The sequence below is a fragment of the Pelophylax lessonae genome (genome assembly GCF_965119305.1).
Source record: "Pelophylax lessonae genome assembly, chromosome: 10".
Classification (NCBI taxonomy): domain Eukaryota; kingdom Metazoa; phylum Chordata; class Amphibia; order Anura; family Ranidae; genus Pelophylax; species Pelophylax lessonae.
The window spans coordinates 75,099,263-75,120,649 of NC_138777.1; the positions used below are offsets into that span (position 1 = coordinate 75,099,263).

Below are 21,387 nucleotides of genomic sequence, written 5' to 3' on the forward strand. Positions count from 1 at the left end.
ACACAAAAAACGCGGGTACGTTGCACTGCAGGGAAAAAGCAGCGTGAAAGGGGCCTAATATTCTGTCTCCAAACTTGCTGACCGGGAATAAGTATGTAGCTGGTAAAAGTCTGCAGTCCTGTTATGCATACATATTTTCCCCACCAGTGACTCAGGAACAATTCGAGAATCATCATTACAGCCAATGAACTTCTTGAAGCGGGTCTGAAATGGCCACATACACATTTATCTCACTAAAGGTAAATGTAAACATTTCTGCAATATGTCTTTTCTTGGCACAAGTTGTTAAAGAAGGTAAAAGTTTTGCCATAAATGGTATAATGCCTGACAAAAATCTAATGCATAATAAAAACTTGCATCTTTATTAACTTAAGGTACCTTTTTTGGCTATCACTTAAAGCTAAACTCCTGGCCAATATAAATGAACAGCTTTGAATTAATTACATTTATTTATTTCAAGCAGTGTTGGTACCAGAATGCGACTTCTTATCCCCTCTTGCATGTCCCAAGGAGGCAACACAAGGAGCCAGTTGCAGTGCTCATGTGCCAACAAGTGCTATGCTGGTGACAAAGAAAGCAGATTGATATAGAGATAAACACAGAGATGAGTTTATCTCTATCTCATAGAGATCTACTGCTTCACTGTCCAGTCACATGCTGGGGGGGGAAAGATCTGTAGGTGTTACTTAACTGCCACCAAAAAGAATTAGGTCACCTCCTCTGCCAGACAAAGCTGTGCTGTGTGGCAGAGCTGTCTAAAATTGAGAAGTCGATGGACAGAAATACAAGCCTTTTGGAAGGTAAAAGAGCTCCCTTATATGTATATAATCTGTGTATTTAGCCATCTGCCGGAGTTCAGCTTTAAACACCAAAATTTCTGCACCTATCGATGGTTAACACAGCACAACACTCTGCCAGTTCTGTGAGCAATGGATGTCAATCTATACCAGTGCTTGTGTTATCCTTCGCCCATATTCTGATGTTTTTGGTTTTCCAAAAGAACATTTTGGGTCTGCGTATTCTCTATTAAACTTACATGACATTGACCAAATGGAGATATTAACGGCAATTCTGCCTGGTGATTTTTCGATCATTGTTTGGGAATGAATTAATCAGGGATAGAATTGTCCTAATCAATTTTTGGAAATGCCAGGTTTTAGTAGCCTGCCCGACAGGCCATATAATTACTCTCCCCTCCTTTGGGTCACAGGGCAGTATGAATAAGGAATGTCTTTTGTGTGAAGGGGTATTATCCATCACGTGCTGGCTCTGGACACTAGAAAGTATAGCAAAAAGAACAATCCTACAAGACCAGCTGAAACATAACACAAGAGCTTGCGATTATCTCTTCCAGAATGAGCCATTCCTGTGAACCGCTTGACACTGCCACTCAAAAGACCAGTCACACTCATGAAGTCTGAACCCTAAAAAGAAAAAGATAGAATTTTTTTTTTTTTTTACTTTGTACTGGATAATGTGGACACAAACTGCCAGGAAAAAAATAATCAGAGGATAGAGACAATAATAAAACCGATCAGGGTTTCTAAAACTTTCCCACTTTCAAAAAAGTAAGTGTCTGGAGATCTACTTTAAACTAATAAGAAAACATGTAAAGCCTTCGTTTGGGTAAACATTTTTTTTGTTTAATCAGCACAAGGGATGCTACCTACATGTAATGTTTAGTGCCACTTGTGCCAGCTGTCAGAATGGTAATCCAAAGTTCTCTGCCCCTGTTCCATAACAACCAGCTCCCCCCACTCCACATAAATAAACTCATAGAAGCTGTAATAGAACTTCCACAAATGAAAAAAAAACAATTAATGGAGGACAGGCATATGAACAAAGGGCCTGCTAAAGTACAGCTTGTATGAATAGAGGAGGGGGGGGGGGGGTGGCAGAAGGGGTAGGCATAGTTGGCACTCTTGATGAGTGTTTCAGGTCCTGTGCTAGTATTAGCTCCTGAAGGTTACAGCTGAAGTGTATCAGAGGGGGGGGGGACCGTTTGCATTAGGGTCCTTTCACACGAACGATCCAATCCGCCTGTCAGTTTTTCAGGCAAACCTGATCGGATGCTCCATGCATCCCTATGGGGCAGCGGATGTCAGCAGTGGTATCTCTGCTGACACCCGCTGCTTTTCGCTACCGATCCTATCCGTGAAATCCGGAAGGATGGAAACCCTATTTTCCATCCGTCCAGCGGATCGGATGAGAACGGACAGGCGGTCCACTCTCATCCGATTCCCCCATAGAGGACAGCGGGGATCTGACAGCTCCATCTTCGCACACAGAGCGGAGGCGGATCGCTAAACAGAACAGAGTCCGTGGGCGGATGCGGACCTTGTGAAAGGACCCTTAGGCAACATCCCTTGTGCTGCTCGTTTTTTTACATTTTACCTAAACTCTGCCAGGAATAATATTGAAATGCAACTGTTAGCAAAGGAGCAATAACAAGCACCTCGGTAACAAATCCTTGGTGTTGGACATTAAACTTCTAAATTAGAATGAAAGGAAAAACTTTTTAAATTTTTAGATGGAGTGAGGAAGGGTTATAACCCATTGGTACTTTTTTGCCATCTGTGTCCACCTGGGGAGCTTTCCTTTTACCTCCTGTCCCATAGCTCAGTGGTCCTCAACTCCGGTCCTCAGGGCCCACTAACAGGCCAGATTTTAAGTATTACCTTGGGGAGATGCAGACTAGAGTAATGCAATCACTGAGCAGCAAATTATATCACCTGGGATGTATTTAAGTTATCTTGCAAACCTGGCCTGTTAGTGGGCCCTGAGGACCAGGGTTGGGGACCAGGGCCATAGCTAAAACAGGAGTCAAGAAAAAAACCCTCCAAGGTAAGGGAAATCCCTGGTAATCCCCAGAAATAGTGTCCCCATTGGAAGATTTCCCCCATACTCCTGTTCTGGTTTCACTTTAACTCTCGGTCATAGCAGTAACCAGGACAAATAGAAAGGGTGAATTAACAGACAGAAATATATTCTTGATAGGCGTCCCACTCTATTTACAAAAAAAAAAAAAAAAAAAAAAAAAAAAAAAAAGGTTTTGCCTTTATCATTTAAAGTTTTTCCACAAGTGCCTGGAATTTTTATCACTTACGAGCACTTGTAACTTTTTTTATTTTTTTTTTTTTTTTTAAGTTAACCTGTCATGAGTACATTTTGGAGTGTTAAGCAGGATATACTTGCAGGATATACTTGCATCAACACGATGAAACTCCCCTGCTGCTCTATTGTTATTCTGACTCAACCTCTCCCCCACCTTCACCAGAATACACTGATCAGCGCTTGCTGCCATTGGCTGCAAGTACAGATTGAATGTTGGTTTTCCAACATGACTGTTGGACAGAAGCTGGTCTAACTGGCTTCTTTCGGACAGACAGCAATACACATGGACCGAAAGTAGTCCTGTTTCTGCTGAACCGAATGATTCTCATGTATACACAGCTTTAGTTTCCTGGTTGTCACACTGCTGCTTCAGCACTTTCTTAGCCACTGACCTAGAACAATAAAGAGAAGTAATTTTTAAACTTTTATGACTTGTTTACTAGCACGATTGTTCTGGGTCTAAACCTCAAAACCACTGAAGCCAGACAACTAGCATTTTCTAAAAGCGGTCAGCAATGGCAGCCCCCATATACTCCTATGACTGGTCTACTTCACATCAACTGTAAATGCTCAGAATGGTTGTACACTAGTACATTTCTGATTTGTATAGCAGCCAATAATTGCTGATAAGTGGCTGTTCATATAATCTGCCCTTTCTACCTCCTGTTTCATACTTATTCCTCAGAGAAATATAATAGGAGCTTACTGCACCCACTATGGTACCTGGGGAAAAGCAGCACTGCAATTCCTAAGGTCATAGAATATTCCTGGTTTTTAATTTGTCATGAATGTCACTCACTTCGTTATACACATGTGGAACTTTTTGACAGCTTATTGCTCTTTTGAAGTAACAGATCCAGGCATGTGACTACCCAACTACAGTATACCCATACCCCAAATCTATTGTATCGATAAATAATCTACTGGTAACCTAAATAAGAAGATAGTAAAAGAAGTAAGCTGAAGACAGACTTACCATTCCATCCAAATACGTGTTATGGTCATCGGCTTCTCTGTCAATATCCAATGCAAGCTAAAAAGCAACATACATTTTACATTATGTTTTTTTATTAGAATGCATTTATTAAGGCCTCCTATTTTTTTAAGCAGTTCAGCTATGTCTGCTATTCATAGCATTATAAAAGACCGATATGGAAATAGGCAATATACAAATGTATTGGGAAAAAAATCTAAAAAGAAAAAATACAAATGTAAAAACGTGTGGGGCTCCGCCCACATGGCCACATCATTCATTCACAGTTTCCTTTGAATGCACGAAATACAACTAATGTCAGCCATTGCTGTTGACAGCTTGCAGTTCTGAATGGACTGAGAGGTCGCTGATGAGCTGCCTTGTAGCTTGTAAATAGTCAGCCGTATAAAAAGGCACGAGCTGAAAGCTGGAGGCCTTGTCTGCAGGAGTCTGGCATTGCACCCCTGATCCACTGAATACAGGTGCAATGCTTTCCAGGCTCCTTAGGGGGGGGGGGGGGGGGGGGGACATAAATGCACATTTTTTTCTGCAAAAATATAAGCATTTATTATTTTTTTCCAAAAGGTGAACTTAGCCTTTAACCTAGTGGTAAAAGTTTATCCCAACCCTTGTTAAATAGGACCCTAAAGGTAAGTCAAGAGTAGATTATTCACACTTTTACCAGATTTTGTTGTAATGACATTTTTTCTCTGCTGGCTGCTGTGTGTTTTTTTACTGTTGTGGCAAATGAGTCATATGGCTTGAATTTTTCAAATCAGTTCATCTAGCTGTATGGTGCTAACAAATGCAGCAGAAATTATCCGAAATCCAAGCAGTGGATGGCCTGTTGGCAACACCTGGCTCGAAAAACTTTAACTGAAAAATCGAAAGAGCAGGGGGAAATATTAGAATGTCAAAGGAGATTCCTCCATACATGCTAAATCTATTGGATTTCTTTCACTTAACCTGTGGGCTGAAGAGAAATCTGCGAGTGTACGGTTAGCATTACTTCTAAGTATATAGTGAACGTTATACACATTGTTCTTTAGGCACTCACAGATTTAAGCCGTGTTACTTTCGTAGTAAGATTTTCTGCAAGACGTTTGTTTTCTGCATCAAGCATCTCATCTACCGCCCCAGAACTTGAACCTATACAGAATAAAATCAAAGGATAAAAACATCATTACAGGAAAACAGAAGATGGTAAAAGAGAACAGCAGAAATATTCTGATAAACACATACGAGTTAAAAGTAGAACTAAAGGCAAATCTTTCTTTAAAAGTTTAGATAAAGGAAGGGTTATAACCCCCCATCAGTTTTTTTTTTTTGTCATCTGTGTCCAACTGGGGAGATTTCCCTCCACTTCCTATCCCATAGCCAAACAGAAAGGAGAGGAAATCCAGAAATAGTGTCTCCCTTGGAAGATTTCCCCTCTGTTCTGACAACCCAAAAGCCAGGATTTTCTTGCTCTCCCAATGAGAACAGTAAATGGGACGAATAGATGGTGAATCTTCTTAACAGGGACACAGACAGCAATAAAAACCTGACAGGTGTTCTAACATTTCTCCACTCTATCCAAAACAAAGAAAGGTTTAACCTTTAGTTATATTTTAACAATTTTTAAATACATATATTGGCATGACAAAATGAAACCACAGACTCACTGAGATAACTCATTCACTTGTTTGATAAACGTGAACTTAAGCCATTATGTCTGTAAACACAGAGCCCTTCCCTTCCGCCCTATAACCAAATGACAGCTACAGAGTGGGCTTGCTTTGCCGAGAGGTCATCTATGGACTTCCTCCCGTGATTTTTGACTCAGCTGATCGCAGGTCGAGATAAAGGGCCAATCACAGCAGCCCTTTACCACATGATCAGCTGTGTCCAATGACAGCTGATCACGGATTTGAACACAAGTCGGCTTTTATTAAAAGGACATCAATAGTGATAATCAGGGCACTGACTATCACTGCAGTCCCACCAGTGCTGCCTATCAATGCAGTCTTCATCAGTGAAGGACAAAAATTACCTGTTTGCAAAATTTTACAACCAGCTATAAAAAAGGTTTTTTTCTTCAAAATTTTTGGGCTTTTATGTTGGCTTAGCAAAACATAAAAACCCAGTGGTGATTCAATACCACCAAAAGAAAGCTCTATTTGTGTCAAAAAATGCTAAACATTTAATTTTGGTACAGTGCAGCATGACCGCACAATTGTCAAAGTGTGAGACAGCGCTGAAAGCTGAAAATTGGTCTGGGCAGGAAAGGGGTAAAAGTGCCCAGTAGGCAAGTGGTTAAAGTGACAGAACAGCAGAAAAGGGCAAAAGAACCGCTCCAGTGATAAGGTAATCCCAACCATCAAAATAAGGTGCAGCAAGGATCCGCAGTCCAGACAACTGGAATGTATAGAGAGAAATAGCCGCACTCCAACTTGAAGGTGAAAAATATATAAAATCAGTTTTATTCGTATCAAAAAGATAAAATCAATTCAAAGTGTATCCATAATAAACCAGGTTAATGACTAAGCAGACGTTTATCCATGAAACGCGTCAACTACTATGCTTTCATCTCTTGTCTCTGACTATATTATGGATACACTTTGAATGGATTTTATCTTTTTGATACGAATAAAATAGTGCGGCTATTTCTCATCAAAGTGGTTAAAGTGGCCCTGACAGTCTTCTAAAATAAAAAAAGCAAGCCTGTTCCTTGCAATAGTAAATCCTGTGTCTCCTACCTCCTCTACTTTCAAGCTCTGCAGCCTTCGCCGGACTCTCAACATTCTAGGCAGTGGCCCCTCACAATGTGGCTCCTTCCACTGACCCCATTGTTGCCAGAGAACACAGCATTAACATAGAGGAGTTGGAGGATGGAACCACAGCACACAGCAAGGGACCCTAAACCCCTGGAATTGTCAAATGCAGAAGAGTCTAAAAGGAGGCTATAAAGCTGGAAGGCTCTAGACATGTGCTGGGAACTTTCAATGAGTTTAGGCAACCGACAGTCACTTTTAGGCTGAATTATACCCAATAAACATGAAAACAATCTAAAATGCAGCACACACACATAATATAGTGTGGTATAGAATTATCCTTGCTGGTGTTTGCAATCTTTGTTGGTGTTACACTTATCTTTGTTTTGTCCTGCTCTGGCTGAAGCGCCATGTTTGAATTTCCCTCCTGCTGACATCCCCAACCCAGTTCCCCCCCATGACAAACATCATAACTGAAATCTCATGCAAGTGCAGCAAGACATAACTAAAGGCCCGTACACACGATAAGAAAATCTGTAGGGAAAATTCGTCCGACGACCGATCTGCCGATTTTCGGATTGTTAGTAAGGTGCTAACAGCCAACTCCGACTTTTTTTACTAGTTAGACAGCCAACTCAGACTTTTCGGCTGACAAAATCCTGATGTGCAGGCTATAAAATTTTTGTCGTCCATAATACAAGGTCCAATTTTCGTCTCAGTACAGATTTAGACGGAAAAAAAATCTTAAGAGCAAGACTAGGCATGCTCAGAGACGAAAGAACACATACAAAGCAATCCAACACATGACATCACTTCTGAAGTATAATTCTGTTGTACGGGAAAATTCGTATGAAAATAACCTCTTCACTTTCCACATCAGACTAACATGCCACAAAAAACGGACGACAGATCGTTCGATAATCTGATCGTGTGCACGGGCTTAAGCTCCATTTACGTAAAAACACTGCCATGGTGCTGCAACAAGTTTTGTTGGATCAAACGCCTATCCTGGGCACTGTGGATTACGTCACTAGGGCATGGAGCTCTCTGCAATCATGGGCATGAATAAATAATGAAGTTCACATGTGCGTGTGATGTAATTGGCTGGGGCAGACAGCAATGTCTCCTAAATGGCACCACTTTTTGAAAGATATTTACAAGGGATACATACTATAAGCTTAAGTGCTGGTTCACACTGTTCCGACTTGTCAGGCGGCTTGGTCGCCTGACAAGTGGCGGACCGTGCTGTGCAATTGGAACCGTTCTAATAGGAGCGACTCAAGTCCTGCACCTTTTTTTTGCAAAGTCGGAGCGACTTGCATTGACTTCCATTATGTGAAGTCATTGCAACCTGCGCCGAAGTCGCGGTGCACGGGCGACGGCATTAGTCATTCGAAGTCGTGTTGCCCCAGTGTGAACCGACACTAAGGCCGCATGCACACTGGACGTTATCAAAACATCAGTAGAAAGCTGTAGAAGAGTTTTTCAGCTTTTTTGCAGTAGCGTTTTTCAGCATTTACCTTTTTTCCATCTGTAGCGTCTTTTAGCAAAACTATACTCCCACAAAAGCTTATGGCTCAAAAACGTTAATAAACTTCGAATAGCCACGTTTTTCAGCTTTTATCAGAGTTAGAGCATTTTACAGCTGAAAAACACCTCTTAAAACCCACTAGTTCTGTTTTTTTTTTTTCCAGCCAGAAAAAACCCTGCCAAAAACTGCTGATAACAGCCCATGAGTGCATGGACACATAGGATAACATGCCGGGAATTTACTGGCTGCAGAAAATGTCCGATGCCAAAAACAGCTGCTGGAAAAACATCCGGTGTACATGAGGACTTGGCTTCACTGGATGTTTTTGCAGCGGATGTTTTTGGCATCAGACATTTTTTTTCTGCAGCCAGTAAACTCCCCGGCATGTTATCCTATGTGTCCATGCACACATCGGCTGTTATCAGCAGTTTTTGGCAGGGGCGTTTTCTGACAGAAAAAAAACCCCCAAAACTAGTGGGTTTTAAGAGGCGTTTTTTCAGCTGTAAAAATGCTCTAACTCTGATAAAAGCTTAAAAACGCGGCTTTGACGTTTAACGTTTTTGAGCCATAAGCTGTTGTGGAAGTATAAGTTTTGCTAAAAAAAACACTACTGTAAAAAAGCTGAAAAACTCCTACAGCTTTCTACTGACGTTCTGGTAATATCCAGTGTGCATGAGGCCTTATGGTGGGGTAAAAATTAAAATATTGGGTTTATTCTGCTTTAATCAGGCTGTAAGTAAGTAAAATGACGCATTGTACAAAAGAGCCTACAGCATCACCTAATTTTATTTTTTTAGTTCTAACCAGAACACATGAGGAATGTAAATAGACACAAAATCAATATACAATCTCTTTAAATAGATTGTGAGAATCAGACAGACTAGTGGCAGTAAACACTACACCCATCCTTCCAGACAGAACTAACATTTCTCTAATATTACTGTTATCTTCTCTGTAGACTGAGAAAGTCCAAGTATTTTCAAAAATGAGGGAACATATCAGCTTCCCCCAATTTCCCACACTTCGGTGCTCAGCAGCTAAAAAGCAAATTGGGAAGTATGCATATCCTTGCTTGAGTAAGGCTAGGTTCACATCTGTGTGATGCCGGAAAGCCCGCATTAATTCTTAACCACTTAAGCCCCGGAAGATTTTACCCCCTTCCTGACCAGGGCCTATTTTGCGATTCGGCACTGCGTGACTTTAACGGACAATTGCGCGGTCGTGCGGCGCTGTACCCAAATTAAATTGACGTGCTTTTTTTCCCCACAAACAGAGCTTTCTTTTGGTGGTATTTGATCACCTGTGCGATTTTTTGATCATGCGCTATAAACAAAAAAATAGAGCGACAATTTTTAAAAAATAACAATATTTTCACATTTTTTATATGAAATCCCCCCCCCCCCCAAAAAAAAATTTAAAAATCTAAAAATCTATTTTGTTTAACATTTTAGGCCAATTTGTTTTGTGCTACATATGTTTGGTAAAATAAATAAATAAATAAATCGCAAAAAGCGTATTTTGATTGGTTTGCGCAAAAGTTATTGCGTTTACTAACTAAGGGAAAGATTTTTGTCATTTTTATTTATTTTTATTTTTTTTAACGAGTAATGGCGGCGATCTGCGTTTTGTTTTGTGGGACTGCGACATTGCGGCGGACAGATCGGACACTTGACTGACATTTTTGACACTTTTGGGGGTACCAGTGACATCACTACAGTTATCAGTGCTATACATATGGACTGTTACTGTAAAAATGACACTGGCAGGGAAGGGGTTAACTTTATTTGAGAAGGAGGGGTTAAGTGTGTCCCTAGGGGCGTGCTTCTAACTGTGATTGGATGTGGCTTTTCATGTAACAGCAGAGATCAACGGTCCTACATAGCAGGACCGAATGATCTCTGCTGTTACACAGGGGAGAATGACAGGCGGCTTTGTTTACATTAGCTGCCTGCCTTTCTCCCGGTGTAACTGACGGTCGCAAGTGACCGGCGGACATCGGGCCCGCCGGTCACTGGAGCGGGGGGGGGGGGGTCCGTGAGCAAGCGGGAGCACGTCTCCCGCGGCGCGCGCTCGCTCCCTAGAGCCTCACAGGCTAGCGACGTAGTAATACGTCACTTTGCCTGTGAGGGGCTGACCGCCGACGTAAATCGTCGTTAGGTAGTCGGCAAGTGGTTAAAGGATAAGTTCACTTTTGTAACATTCCAGCATCTGCATCCTCTCCCTCCACTTCCCATGACAGTGGGCCGGAGGTCTTCTCCCTGCAGCAGCTATTACTGTTTGAAAACAGCGCAGCCATACGCGGCTTCAGCTACACGGCTGTGTCATTCATTCAGAGTTTTCTGTGAATGATCGCCTACAACTACCGTCAGCCATTGTGGCTGATGACTTGTAGTTCTCAATTAGCTGCGAGGGTAGCTACGAGGGTGCTGGCGAGCGTCCTGATAGTCCATTGATCTTCCTATTCTCAGGTAAATGCCCGTCCCAGGTGATATAATTTGCTGCTCAGTAATTGCAGTACTCTAGTCTGCATCTCCCCAAGGTAATACTTAAAATCTGGCCTGTTAGATGGCCCTGAGTTGAGGACCACTGCTTTAAGGGAACCATACGGGACCATGCTAATGTGCTCACGAAATCGCAACACAAAATGCATGGTAACCCCCAACATGTTAATGCCATACAAGTTCTTAGCACTCATCCAAAGTACTGAAAGTGGGTGTAAAGCTTAAGGGTTTTTTTACCTCAATGCTTTAAGGTAAAAAAAAAAAAAAAAAAAACTTTTGTTCTCCTTGTGTCCCCTCAGCACTTCCTTATACTTACCTGAGCCCAATCTCGATCCAGCGATGTGCACAAGAGCAATGGCTCTCCCGACTCGGTCTCTCCTCACTGTACAGACTGATAGCAGAGGGAGACAAATTTTGTGGACGCAGACAAGACAGCTCAGGAGCAAGCCAGCATAAGTGCCCCCGTAGGTAGCAGCTTCCTAGGGGGGCCCTCACCGAAGTGGAAGAGCCAGGAGCACCAGTGGGGGAACTCAGAAGATGAGGATCGGGGCTTCTCTGTAATCATTGCACAGAGCAGGAAAGTATGACATGGTTGTTATTTTAAAGAAAAAAAAATCCTTTAACATTACTTTAAAAGAATAACTAAACTCAAATTCAGAAGTGTATTCTATGGGCTAACCCAGAACACAACAGCTCAGTGGGGAGATCACTGTACTAACACCGGATGTGTTAGTACGGAGATCTGTAAGTTCTTTTTTCGTTCAGCCCGCTGGGTTGAACGGAAAAAAAAAAAAAAACTTTCCGTGTGTACCCAGCTTAAGAGCTACTGATTCATTAAAGCTGATAGCACTCTTATGATAAATAGGTCACAAGTAGTGATACTTGTGTGCTTTATGACAGCTCTCAAGTGTTTCAATTTCACCGTGTTGCACCCTAAATACAGGCGCAACATGGTACAAAGGTGAACGCAGCCTTTAAAAGATTCCTACCTGCTGGTGCACATATGCAGCTCAGTGTACAACTTCAGCATGCAGATGATCTCCTGCACATACGTGACATCAACTTGGTTCTGCCAATTAGAACAGCTGAAGATCAGAATGTATAGAGAGAAATAGCCGCACTCCAACTTCAAGGTGAAAAATATAAAATCTGTTTTATTCGTATCCAAAAGATAAAATCAATTCAAGAGATGAACGCATAGTAGTTGACGCGTTTCACGGATAAACGTCCGCTTAGTCGTAACCATGTCGTAAAGGGCAAAAGAACCGCTCCAGTGATAAGGTAATCCCAACCATCAAAAATAAGGTGCAGCAAGGATCCGCAGTCCAGGCAACTATAATGTATAGAGAGAAATTACCGCACTCCAACTTGAAGGTGAAAAATGACAGCATGAGGAGAGGAGAGGAGAAGAGACCTGATAATCAGTTTCTCTAAGGCTACATTCACATCTTGGCATTGCTATTCACAGGCATTTTTATGGACGTTTTTCAGGCGTTTTTAGGTTGACTAGTGACCAATGGGAAAAAATAAAAACGCCTGTAATCTGCCCCAAAAAAAGCTCATGTACTTTTTTGAGCGTTGGGCGTTTTGCTTAAAACGTCAAAACGCTCAGATGTGAACAGGGGCCATTGAAATGAATAGGTTTTGTCTTGTTGGGCGTTTTTTGAGCTGATCCTAGAGCAGAAAAACTCCCCAAAAATGCCTACATGTGAACTTAGCCTTAGGGCTCTTTCACACGGGCGTTCCTTTTTTTTTTGCCCGATCAGGTCCTTTTTTTTTTTTTTTGTAACGGACACGGATGACACTTGTGTCATCCGGTCCGTATGTCCGTTTTTCATCCCATCCGTTTGCGGATGAAAAACTGACATAATGCATGTCTATGTAAATACGGATGTCTGCGGATGACACCACTGACATCCGTTTTTGCTTCCGTTCCGTTTTTTGAAAGGAAGAAAAAATAGGGTTCTCCTCCGTTCAAAAAAACTGAACTGAACTGAACTGACAAAAAACGGATGTCAGAGGATGATCATCCGATGACATCCGTATTTACATAGAGATACATTATGTCCGTTTTTCATCCGCAAACGGATGGGATGAAAAACGGACATACGGAACGCCCGTGTGAAAGAGCCCTTAAAGGGACATGTACACTTATAATCAGAGCACTGATTACCAATGTAGTCCCAACAGTGCCACCAATCTGTGTCGCCTAATCAGCGCACATCGGTGAAGGAGGAAAAATTACCTGTTTGCAAAATTTTATAATAAACTATGAAAAAGTTTTTTTTTTTTTTTTCAAAATTTGAAGCGTTGCATGACCACATAATTGTCATTCACGGTGCAACAGCGCTGAAAGCTGAATATTGGCCTGGGCAGTAAGGGCATATAAAAGTGCCCAGTAGGCAAGTGGTTAAAAATGAATTCTCATTTCCCCATAACACATCAATGCTGTATAGCCTCTTCCAGACCAGCAACATAACTGTACGCCGCTGGACTTTCAGTGGTTATACTTGGATCATAACGGTAACATTTTTTTAAAATGGAATCCTAGCGACTAATTAGCTGCTGGACTGCTTTAACAAGCAGCAAGAGGTGATTTTTCTCTCCCCTCGCCAAACGGCTTACTTGGGCTCTCCTGTCTCACTACCGAAACATCCACTGGCTGGTTAGACAGCCAAATAAAGCCAGGATCCGCTTTGAACTGCTCCCCCCCATGGTAACCCAGAAGCGATGACCTGACACTACTTCTGGTTTACCTAGATGTCAACGGCACCATTTAAAAAAAATAAATAAATCGAAAGCATTCAAAAACACAGATTTTGGTGTTTTGAATGCTTATAGGGGCAGAAAAGGGACTTGGGGTCTTATAGACCCCAGATCTCTCCCTAAAGAGTACCTGTCACATGCCTATTGCTGTCACAAAGGATGTATAAATTTTTTGTGACAGCAATAAAAGAGATAAAAAAAGCAATAGTGTAAAAATAATATACAAAAAAAAAAAAAAACAACCATTAACCACTTAAGTCCCGGAAGATTTTATCCCCTTCCTGACCAGGACCTATTTTGCGATTCGGCACTGCGTGACTTTAACGGACAATTGCGCGGTCGTGCAATGCTGTACCTAAACTAATTTGGCGTCCTTTTTTTCCCACAAACAGAGCTTTCTTATGGTGGTATTTGATCACCTGTGCGATTTTTTGATCATGCGCTATAAACAAAAAAAGAGCATCAATTTTGCAAAAATAACAATATTTTTCAAATTTTTTTCATATGAAATTCCCCCCCCCCCAAAAATGTAAAAATCTAAATTTTTTAACATTTTAGGCCAATTTTTTTTTTACCATATGTTTGGTAAGAGAAAAAAAAAAAATAATCGCAAAAAGCGTATTTTGATTGGTTTGCGCAAAAGTTATTGCGTTTACTAACAAAGGGAAAGATTTTTGTCATTTTTGTTGTTTTTTTTTTTTAACGCGTAATGGCGGCGATCTGCAATTTTTTTTTGCGGGACTGCGACATTGGGGCGGACAGATCGGACCCTTGACTGACATTTTTGACACTTTTGGGGGTACCAGTGACATTACTACAGTAATCAGTGCCATAAATATGCACTGTTACTGTAAAAATGACACTGGCAGGGAAGGGGTTAACTGTATTGGAGAGGGAGGGGTTAAGTGTGTCCTAGGGGCGTGCTTCCAACTGTGATTGGCTGTGGCTGTTTGTGTGTAAGAACAGTGATCAACGGTCCTACATAGTAGAACCGTTTGATCATCATTCTTACACAGGGAGAACTGGCAGGCGGCTTTGTTTACACTACCCGCCTGCCTTTCTCCCGCTGTCACAAACGATCGCATGCACACGCGCGTGGGGGGGTCCGTGACCGAGCGGGAGCACGGTTCCGGCGGCGCGCACTCGCTACCCACACCCTTACAGGCTAGCGACGTAGCCCTACGCCACTCTGCCTGTGAGGGGCTGACTGCCGACGTAAATAGTCGTGCGGCAGTCGGCAAGTAGTTAAAAGCTCCACACCTATGCTTGTGCATGTTGGACCTGCACACAAACAGCGATCGTCCTACACATGTCAGGTATCACTACCAACGTCAGATCATGGGCAGTAATTTTAGCACCAGACCTCCTCTGTACATCTAAAGTGGTAACCTGTAAAGACTTTGAAAGTGTCGCCTATCGATAGTAAAATGTATGCATTTGTTGCCACTGCACAGGCATGCACAATTTTAAAGCGTGACATTTCTGGTATCTATTTACTCTAAGTAATATCTTTTATATTTTACCAAAAAATTAGGTTACGTATTTTTTTTGCATTAAAATTTAAAAAACTGCATTTTTCCCCCAAAACACTGTATTTGAAAAAACGCTGTGCAAATACCGTGTGACATTAAAAACAAGCAAGAAAAAACACTGCATTGCCAATTTATTCTTTATGGTCTCTACTTTAAAAAATATATATAATGTTGGGTTTTTATTTTAGTCATATTCTATATTGGTTGTTACATGTAAACAAAAAGTGCCAGGAAAGGTTCGGTCGGGAAGTGGATATTGCAGCTTCATGCCAGTTCTTGTCCTTGGATACATGGGGGGGGGGGATTTACTAACAATTGATCAGCTGTGCATGGCAACCAATCAGATGCTAGCTCCAGCTTGTTCAGTTGAAGCCGATTGGCTGCATGTTCAGCTGCTCCAGTCTTAGTAAACCTCCCTCCATGTATACAACATCCTCCAATACACACCATACTATAGACTGTCCCTGGAATTGATGGTGGGAACTATGGAACAATCACAGTAGGAGCTCTGTACCCATTCCCTCTCTATATTCTGAACCCATAAGTCTCCCCATCCCCCTCCACACCATAACAACATACAAGACACCCCCAGACAGCACTACAAGTCCCCGCCACCCCCAAAATTACACTTCACAGCCTATGACAAGTATACCTCTCCCCCAGTCCGCCATGTTTTCCCCTCTGCGCCGTATGAGCTGGCAGGGTTGTCATGTGATGACGAAGCGGAATACGCGATCAGCTGATGTCGGGGCGGGGCAAGTGGTCTTCCTTCCGAGTTCTAGTGTTCCAGTCGTCTGATTGGCCGCGCCACGATGACGCGTAATAATGGCCGCGTCATCTGAAGGGACGTCACGGGTATCCAGTCAATTCACAGCGCATGCGCCTACGTTGTAAACATTTGAGGTCTTGCCTGGTTTCTATGGATACTTTGAGCTGACATTATTTGGAGGCTCTTTGCTGCCCCCTGTTGGTAATTTAGCAGTGATTTGAGTGGATGCATCCACAGGGCATTGTCCTCTATGTGTGTCATAGATGGTCATTATTTAGTATTGCAGGGTGACAGACAAAACCTGGTTGGTTGTTACTATTAAATCTGCTTCTTGGCCAGATCATACAATAACGCAGGGGGCTGCAACACGAGTGATTGCATGCATTGAAGCAAATGTTGAGACGGTACAATCTGCATTTTGTTTGCGTTTGCCTAGGTTCACACAATACAGGTGTGACGGAGCACATGTGTGTTCCCGAGCATCGCGTATATAGAGCCCATACATTACAGATGAGTGAGAAACGTCCAAAGACAGTCCATGATCCTTTTTCAAAATTGCATCACCGAGCTGCATGGTGCGAAGGTCCTGTGCGGTTTGGCACATGCAAAAATGCATGCATTAGCAGATACATGGCGGTGTCATTAATAATCTGCATCTTCTAAAGGGCAGGGCATTTCTGTGCATGTCGGGAAAGCCTGTGATTTTGCACACATTCCCGACACACTCAAGATGTGAGAAAAAAACAAACAGAGGGCGCCCTGGCCTAGCGCATTATTCTTAAGAGCAATATCTTTATTAGATAAAAGAAAGGTACTCACAAACAAATGTTTGGTACAGGCATATCACATGGAGGACTGTAACATCCACAGTATCTCATCATGGATGAATGCACGTCCACAGATATGTCTGACGCGTTTCGAGGTCCTGCCTCTTCCTCGGAGGACGCGAACCAGGAAGCAGGACGGCTGAACATGTTGGCCGTCCTGTCGCTGAGCGGGCGGGACTGCGAGGGCTTCATTTTAAGGTATTTCATAATGAGCTAGTATGCGATGCATACCAGCTCATTATGCCTTTGTCTTTACAGGTTTTTATTTTTCTCATTTTTTTTAGGAGGGTTTACTTCCTCTTTAAAGCAGAAATACACTCACTATACTTACATCCTCTCTAATGGTCCATAGTTCGCAAGGGGTCCCTCGCCAGTACCGGTATCTTCTCTCCAGCTCCTTCCAGGTACCAATCTTCTGCAGCTTCATTGGCTGGCATGGGGTGACATAGCTACTGGCATGCACAGGGGCCAGTCTTCCCAGCACACAGCGATTGTGCATGCAATGTAAACTGAGCTGCTCATGCACAGCTTAGTATACTTACCACAGAAGACTGCAATGAGGCAGGTACATGTGTTTTATCACAGAAGAAACTTTGCATATAATTTCTGTAATGAATACCCTCCCAGCCTGTCAGTTTTTTAAACATGCCTTCAGGTACGCTATAAGTGAGCATTAAAAAAGTGGTTGTAAACCTCAGACATGAAATATGAACAAAGCACATCCCTCTATAGTGTGTACTTGTCCTAATCCAGAGCACTAAGTGTCATTTCTGTTTGCTGCTTCCTTTCTCTTCCTATCAGCATGAGTCAACTTTGAAAAGTTTTCCTGACACCAAGAGAAAAATGGTGACAGGGGAGGGACCTCCAGCTGATTGACAGCATCAGCTCTATTCCTGTGTTCTGTGTAAAGGGGGTGTGTCCCTTCCCTCCAATCAGCTGTACGAGCTCTCCTTACTTAGCTCTGCAGAGTGTGATTTCAGCTCTCTGCCCCCTTTTTTCTGAAACCTCAGATAATCTTGATAGATTCTGGACTTTTAACAGATGTAGAGAAGAGAAGACTGCAGATAAACCCGTACCACTTATGCAGGAGGATTTCTTTCATCTCTGTGTATCACCTGAGCCACTGGGTGTATGTAAGGGTGTACAACGATGTTAACGCCTCAGAGGTGGGGTGGCTTCCCTATCATTTGACTGCTGTGATTGGCTCTTGCAGCAATCAAATGATTGGTCGCCCATTCCACCGACGCCCAATCAGAAGCTAGTTTTTAAAATAAAGGGTGTCGCGCTAATCCTCAATGCATGCAGATCAGTCCATAAACCATAAAAAGTCCACGTGAAAAATTCAGTCCACACCAGCCGATTAGAAGTGCAGGGAGAAGAAATGCGCAGACGGGGGATGCGGCGGCCATCTTGTTGGTGGGAAAACCAACCTACGTTTAAGCTGCATTCAAGACAGGATGCTGCCACTCTGCATATCTGTGTAAGCTGATTTCTTATATATTTAATAAAAATGTTTAAGCATATTACACTATAAGGGGCATTTCTATCTTTACATGAGTGGCGAGGTAATCCAGAGGTCACACCGTTCATCTCAGTGACAAGCCGTGGGGGAGTGTCAGACTGCATCTGTATCCTACTACACCTGTGTTGTGTCACTGCCGTGTTTGCGCTGTATGACCTGTGTGGGTCTATATATGTGGTAAGAGTATATAGTTACAACATTTGGTGGCAGATTCTTTCTTCTCCCTGCACTTCTAATCGGCTGGTGTGGACTGAATTTTTCACGCTGACTTTTTATGGTTTATGGACTGATCTGCTTGCATTGAGGATTAGCGCGACACCCTTTATTTTAATTATTGTTTTAGATTTTTTATTCAAATCTTTTGTGTCAGCTGCTTCCATGATAATTTGTGGTTTAATAGTTCTATATTGAAATTAGCACAGCAATATTAATATACAGAAGCTAGTATTACTTGGAGCTGTCAGTGACAGCTTGGTCTATGCTGGGAGCGTGCAATGAATGAGCTTTCAGCACGCATCCTCAGGCTGTCATTGATGCATATGTGCAGCAGCTGGATCTTAAACCTGACTTTTCCTGCAGCCGTGTTACATAGTCCTCAAGTAGTTATGTGCTGCATCAGGTTGTGTTTTTTCAGGCATTGCAATGCATTTTTTTTTACCAGCTTTCTTTTTTTTTTCACTTTTTTCCCAGAGATGCATTGCATAATGCACTGTGTGATTTTCTTCAGGATAGGACAACGCAACATACAGCATCTCACAAAAGTGAGTACACACATTTTTGTAAATATTTTATTATATCTTTTCATGTGACAACACTGAAGAAACAACACTTTGCTACAATGTAAAGTAGTGAGTGTACAGCTTGTATAAGGGCTCTTTCACACGGGCGATCCGACCAGATCCGCCTGTCAGTTTTTTAGGCGGATCTGATCGGATCCTCCTTGCAGCTCTATGGGGCAGCGAATGTCAGCAGAGACACCTCTGCTGACACCCGCTGCCACCTGTATCCGATCCTGTCTGTGAAATCTGGACGGATGGAAACCCTATTTTTCCATCCGTTCAGGTATCGGATCGGATGAGAGCGGACAGGCGGTCCGCTCTCATCCGATCCCCCATAGAGAGCAGTGGGGGCTGTGACACCTCCCTCTCCGCACTGCAAGCGGAGACGGAGCTGTCATCCGCCGGCTCAAGGGGATCGCGGATCGATCCCCGCTGAGCAGCACGGATCCGCCTACGGAGGCGGACCGTGTGAAAGGGCCCTTACAGTGTAAATTTGCTGTCCCCTCAAAATATTTCAACACACAGCCATTAATGTCTGAACCGCTGGCGACAAAAGTGAGTACACCCCTAAGTGATAATGTCCAAATTGGGCCCATAGTGTCAATATTTTGTGAGGCCACCATTCTTTTCCAGCACTGCCTTAACCCTCTTGGGCATGGAGTTCACCAGAGCCCTTCCATTTGAGGATGTCCCAGAGATGCTCAATAGGGTTTAGGTCTGGAGACATGCTTGGCCAGTCCATCACCTTTACCCTCAGCATCTTTAGCAAGGCAGTGGTCGTCTTGGAGGTGTGTTTGGGGTCGTTATCATGTTGGAATACTGCCCTGCAGCCCAGTCTCCCAAGGGAGGGGATCTGCTTCAGTATGTCACAGTACATGTTGACATTCATGGTTTCCTCAAGAACGGTAGCTCCTCAGTGCCGGAAGCACTCATGCAGCCCCAGACCATGACACTCCCACCACTATGCTTGACTGTAGGCAAGACACACTTGTCTTTGTACTCCTCACCTGGTTGCCGCAACTCATGCTTGACACCATCTGAACCAAATATGTTTATCTTGATCTCATCAGACCACAGGACATGGTTCCAGTAATCCTTAGTCTGCTTGTCTTCAGCAAACTGTTTGTGGGCTTTCTTGTTCATCATCTTTAGAAGACGCTTCCTTCTTGGATGACAGCCATGCAAACCAATTTCATGCAGTGTTCAGCGTATGGTCTGAGCACTGACAGGCTGCCCTCCACCCCTTCAACCTCTGCAGCAATGCTGGCAGCACTCATACATATATTTCCCAAAGACAACCTCTGGATATGACGCTGAGCACGTGCACTCAACTTCTTTGGTTGACCATGGCAAGGCCTGTACCGATTGGAACCTGTCCTGTTAAACCGCTGTATAGTATTGGCCACCGTGCTGTAGCTCAGTTTCAGGGTCTTGGCAATCTTCTTTTAGCCTAGGCTGTCTTTATTATTATTATACAGGATTTATATAGCGCCAACAGTTTGCGCAGCGCTTTACAATGTGAGGGAAGACAATACAGTTACAATACAATTCAATACAGGAGAAATCAGAGGGCCCTGCTCGTTAGAGCTTAAAATCTAGAAGGGAGGGTCAAGTGGAACAAAAGGCAGTAACCGTGGGGGATGGGCTGATGGAGAAAATGGAGGAATATTTGTTAGGTGTGGGTAGGATAGGCTTCTCTGAAAAGGAAGGTTTTCAGAGATCGCCTAAAAGCTAATAGAGTAGGAGATAATCGGACAGATAAGGGTAAGGAGTTCCATAGGATTGGAGAGGCTCTGGAAAAGTCCTGGAGGCGAGTATGGGAGGAGGTGACGAGGGAGCTAGAGAGCAGGAGGTTTTGAGAGGAACGAAGAGAGCAATTAGGTTGGTATTTTGAGACTAGGCTAGTGATGTAGTTGGGTTATAAGCTGTGGATTACTTTGTAAGATGTTGTAAGTATTTTGAATTTAATTCGTTGGGTGAGCGGAAGCCAGTGGAGGGCTTGACAGAGAGGAGCAGCGGACACTGAGCGATTGGTAAGGTGGATGAGTCTGGCGGCAGCATTCATGATGGATTGAAGGGGGGATAGCCTGTGTAGAGGTAGGCCAACGACAAGGGAATTGCAGTAGTCGAGGCGCGAGATGACCAGGGAGTGAACTAGGAGCTTTGTTGTGTCTTTGGTTAGAAAGGGGCGTATTTTGGAGATTTTGCGGAGGCTGAGGCGGCAAGATTTGGACAGCGATTGGATGTGGGGTTTGAAGGAGAGTTCAGAGTCCAGGACAACACCTAAGACCTTGGCATGCGGGGATGGGCTGATAGTAAT

The 21,387-nt window shown here is 43.0% G+C and overlaps 1 protein-coding gene across 1 annotated transcript; it reads right to left on the bottom strand.

The window, feature by feature from the left end:
* Positions 1-1,082: 1,082 nt before the first annotated feature.
* Positions 1,083-15,938, bottom strand: BET1L (Bet1 golgi vesicular membrane trafficking protein like). Its single transcript, XM_082269843.1, has 4 exons — positions 15,823-15,938; positions 5,145-5,236; positions 4,091-4,147; positions 1,083-1,424 (listed from the first exon to the last, which is right to left on the bottom strand). Exons 1-4 carry the CDS (start codon positions 15,839-15,841, stop codon positions 1,257-1,259), a joined length of 336 nt encoding a protein of 111 aa, XP_082125969.1. The 5' UTR covers positions 15,842-15,938; the 3' UTR covers positions 1,083-1,256.
* Positions 15,939-21,387: the final 5,449 nt, after the last annotated feature.